This window comes from Benincasa hispida, chromosome 2 (genome assembly GCF_009727055.1).
Source record: "Benincasa hispida cultivar B227 chromosome 2, ASM972705v1, whole genome shotgun sequence".
NCBI classification, from domain to species: Eukaryota; Viridiplantae; Streptophyta; class Magnoliopsida; order Cucurbitales; family Cucurbitaceae; genus Benincasa; species Benincasa hispida.
This window is the reverse complement of record NC_052350.1, coordinates 58,453,594-58,457,045: the sequence shown is the minus strand read 5'-3', so window position 1 is coordinate 58,457,045 and position 3,452 is coordinate 58,453,594. Positions and strand designations below refer to the sequence as shown.

Genomic DNA, 3,452 nt, shown 5'->3' with positions numbered 1-3,452 from the left:
AGCATAAAAAATGGCAACTTTTAAAGGCTCACCATTTTCAGCATTTATTTCGTTGTTGGTGAAAATGATGGAGGCTGGTTCATTCCAAAATACTAATTTGAATTTCTCTATTCCATCCTCCTTAATCTCTTCTTCTCCTATCTCTTTCCTTTCAATATTTACGTATAAAAACTTGTTAGAAATCAAACTAATAGGTTCTTTCTTCTTTAATAAATTAATTAACAAAAACGACACACTTTAAAATTGACTTTTAGGTGCTTGTGAAAATTTCAACTAGATTAAGACATACATGACACCCTCATTAAACGATTAAATTATCCATAAAATTGGGTCTAAATAATTAAAAAAAAAAAAAAAAAAAAAAGAAGCTATAAGGAAAATTAGCACAATTCAACCATCAAATGAAATTAGGCCTAAATCAGAAATCAGAAATTTAAATCAAAACCAGAAGCTATTAAGAAAATAAGCACAATTCAATTATCAATGAAATTGGGCCTACATCATAAACAAAAAATTAAATCGAAACAAGAAGCTATGAAGAAAATAAGCACAATTCAAAAAATTAAATCGAAACAAGAAGCTATGAAGAAAATAAGCACAATTCAATGATCAGTAAGATAAGGCCTAAATCATAAATCAGAAATCAAATCAAAACAAGAAGCTAAAAAGTAAGTAAGCACACAATTGAATTATAATTGAAATTGGGCCTATATCATAAATAAAAAATTAAATGAAAACAAGAAGTTAAAAAAAAAAATGCACGATTAAATTATGAATGAAATTCGGCCTAAATCATAAATGTGAAATTAAATGAAAACAAGAAGCTACAAAGCATATAAGCACGATTCAATTATCCGTGAAATTGGGTCTAAATCAGTCATTAGAAATTAAATCAAAAGAAGAAGCTACGAAGAAAATATACAAAATTCAATAAATCTGAAATTAAATGAAAACAAGAAACTATAAAGAAAAAACGCACAATGAAATCCTAAATCAGAAATTAAATCAAAACCAAATAAGCACACAATTGAATTATTAGTGACACTGGGCCTAAATCACCAATCAAAAATTAAATCAAAACAAGAAGCTAAAACAAAAAAAAAAAAGGCAAAATTGAATTATCAGTCAAATTGGGCTCAAATCTTAAATAAAAAAATAAATAAAAACAAAAGGTAAATTGGATAANGCAAAATTGAATTATCAGTCAAATTGGGCTCAAATCTTAAATAAAAAAATAAATAAAAACAAAAGGTAAATTGGATAATATAGTAAAATTCTAGGCTTTGTTTGGATATTTGGCCAAATTCAGGGTTAATAAGATTTTTGGCCAATCACATTTATTATCATAAAAAAAATCTTTATGTATTTAAATCTATATATATTTTAGTTTCCAAAGTCTTCTCTTGCTCCACCACCGAGGCGATACCGATGACTGCATTTTTACTTTCAGATTCCGACACGAAAAGTTTGAAATTTTTAATCTTATTTTGTTTCGACATGGACTTTAGACGATTTTACAAGCCATGATTTATTTTCCTTCTTTTGTTTCATATTTCAATTTTCAAGAAAATACTTTCAAATTATGCATCTTTTATAGGAGTTTATAATATTTCAAAACGATAAATATGGTTAGTTTAGTATTGAAAATATTTATAAGATATAACAAAATTTTAGACAGTCACTGATAGGAACTAAAATTTTTAAATCAAAACAAGAAGCCATAAAGAAAATAACCGGTGAAATTGGGTATAAATCATAAATAAAAAATTAAATCAAAACAAAAAGGCTATTAAAAAAAATAATAAGCAGCAGAATTCAATTATCACTAAAATTAGGCCTAAATCATTAAAAAAAATTAATAAGAAGAAGAAGCTATAAAGAAAATAAAACAATTCAAAAAATTGGGTCTAAATCATAAATCAAAAATTAAATCAAAACAAGAATCTATAAAGAAAATATGCAGCACAATTTAATTATCACTAAAATTCGGCCTAAATCATAATTAAAAAAAATAAATCAAAACAAGAAACTATAAAGAAATAAGCACAATTCAATTATTTGTGAAATGGGGCCTAAATCAGAAATAAAAATAACAAGAAGTTACAGAGAAAATAAATCAAGCACAATTAAATTATCAGTGAAATTGTGTCTAAATCATAAATAAAAAAATAAATCAGAACAAAAAAACTAAAAAGAAAATAAGAAAATAAGCAGAATTGAATATTTAATGAAAACGGCCAAAATCATAAATCAAAAGCTATAAGCACAATAATTTGTTATTGAAATGGGATCTAAATCATAATTCACAAACTAATAAAAACAATAAGATAGAAAACCAAATACAATGAAATATGTAATGAGATTGGGCTTCAATCCATAAATCAGAAACTAAATCAAAACAAAATAAAAAGAGGGATCTAAAATGAAAATAAGCACAATAAAATTGTTCATGAAATTGAGCCTTAAAAAAATTAGAAACTAAACAGAAAATAATCAAACACAACAAAACTAATTAGGAGTTAATTTGGAATTTAAAATACAAAATTTACCTTAATGTTTGTAGAGGAGTGGGAAAGTGAGTTTGAATGGCATTCTCCACTTCCACTTGTACCTAATTAAAAATATTCAAGTTTTGTCAATTAATTAAATAAAAGTATGATAAAGAAATATAATAGAGTTGTTAAGGATAAAATATACCAATTTTCTCAACAAAGGTTTCATTATTCCACACATCAATTCAACATTGTAACCTTGATCTTCAGCCACAGATCCACCTTCAAAACTAATTAAACCCAAAAAAAAAAAAAAAAAAAAAAAAAAAAAAAAATACAAGATCACAAACCTAGAAATCATATTCTACCATATGATTAGACGAATAAGAAGTTCGAACATTTACCTCAAGATATTATAGTTAGTAAAAGAAAAAAGAAACGAGATAATTATAAGTTGATGATTCGAATCATCGTGAGTATTGGAATCTTCGGGGATCTCCACTCCCACATATTATTGCACAAAAAGGAGAAATAGGGAAGAAAATCAAACCGAGTTGGAAGAGAAGGAGGAAGGCTATTGGGGTTAGGGTTTTCATCGGAATAAGGAGAAATTTTCATCTTCTTGTTGCTGTTGCTGCTGCCAACCCCTTTGTTTTCCATAAGAAATAGCTCACAGATTATTTTTGAAATATGTTGTGATACAACAAATGAGAGCAAGAGCAAAGTCTATTTATAGTGGGCTTAGAGATGGAAAGATCTAGATTCTCTCATTTCCAAAATCTAACGGCTCTGCTTTTTCTTCGCCAATCGACGGCTAAGCAACCTCCACTAGTGCGAACACACACGCACAAAATAAAAAAATATATAAAAAGAAGAAAAAACCTCTTTCTTCTCTCTTTAACTATAATTTGGTCCCACAAAGTTAAACTTGGTTTCTATTCACCCATTGATATTGGTCAT

General features: G+C 26.9%; 1 protein-coding gene across 5 annotated transcripts in view; it reads right to left on the bottom strand.

Moving 5' to 3' along the window:
- Nucleotides 1-3,204, bottom strand: part of LOC120072282 (calmodulin-binding protein 60 G-like) — an 8,227-nt gene extending 5,023 nt beyond the window's left edge. For 2 of the 5 annotated variants that reach the window (XM_039024724.1, XM_039024726.1), the window contains exons 1-4: nt 3,043-3,200; nt 2,698-2,782; nt 2,550-2,611; nt 1-148 (exon numbers count right to left, since the gene is read on the bottom strand). In XM_039024724.1, coding sequence (XP_038880652.1) covers nt 1-148; nt 2,550-2,611; nt 2,698-2,782; nt 3,043-3,152 — 405 coding nt within the window. In that variant the 5' untranslated portion in view covers nt 3,153-3,200. Of the gene's footprint in view, nt 149-2,549; nt 2,612-2,697; nt 2,783-2,896 lie in introns of all 5 variants that reach the window. The other 3 variants (XR_005480404.1, XM_039024727.1, XM_039024725.1) reach the window with 3 other exon arrangements.
- Nucleotides 3,205-3,452: the final 248 nt, after the last annotated feature.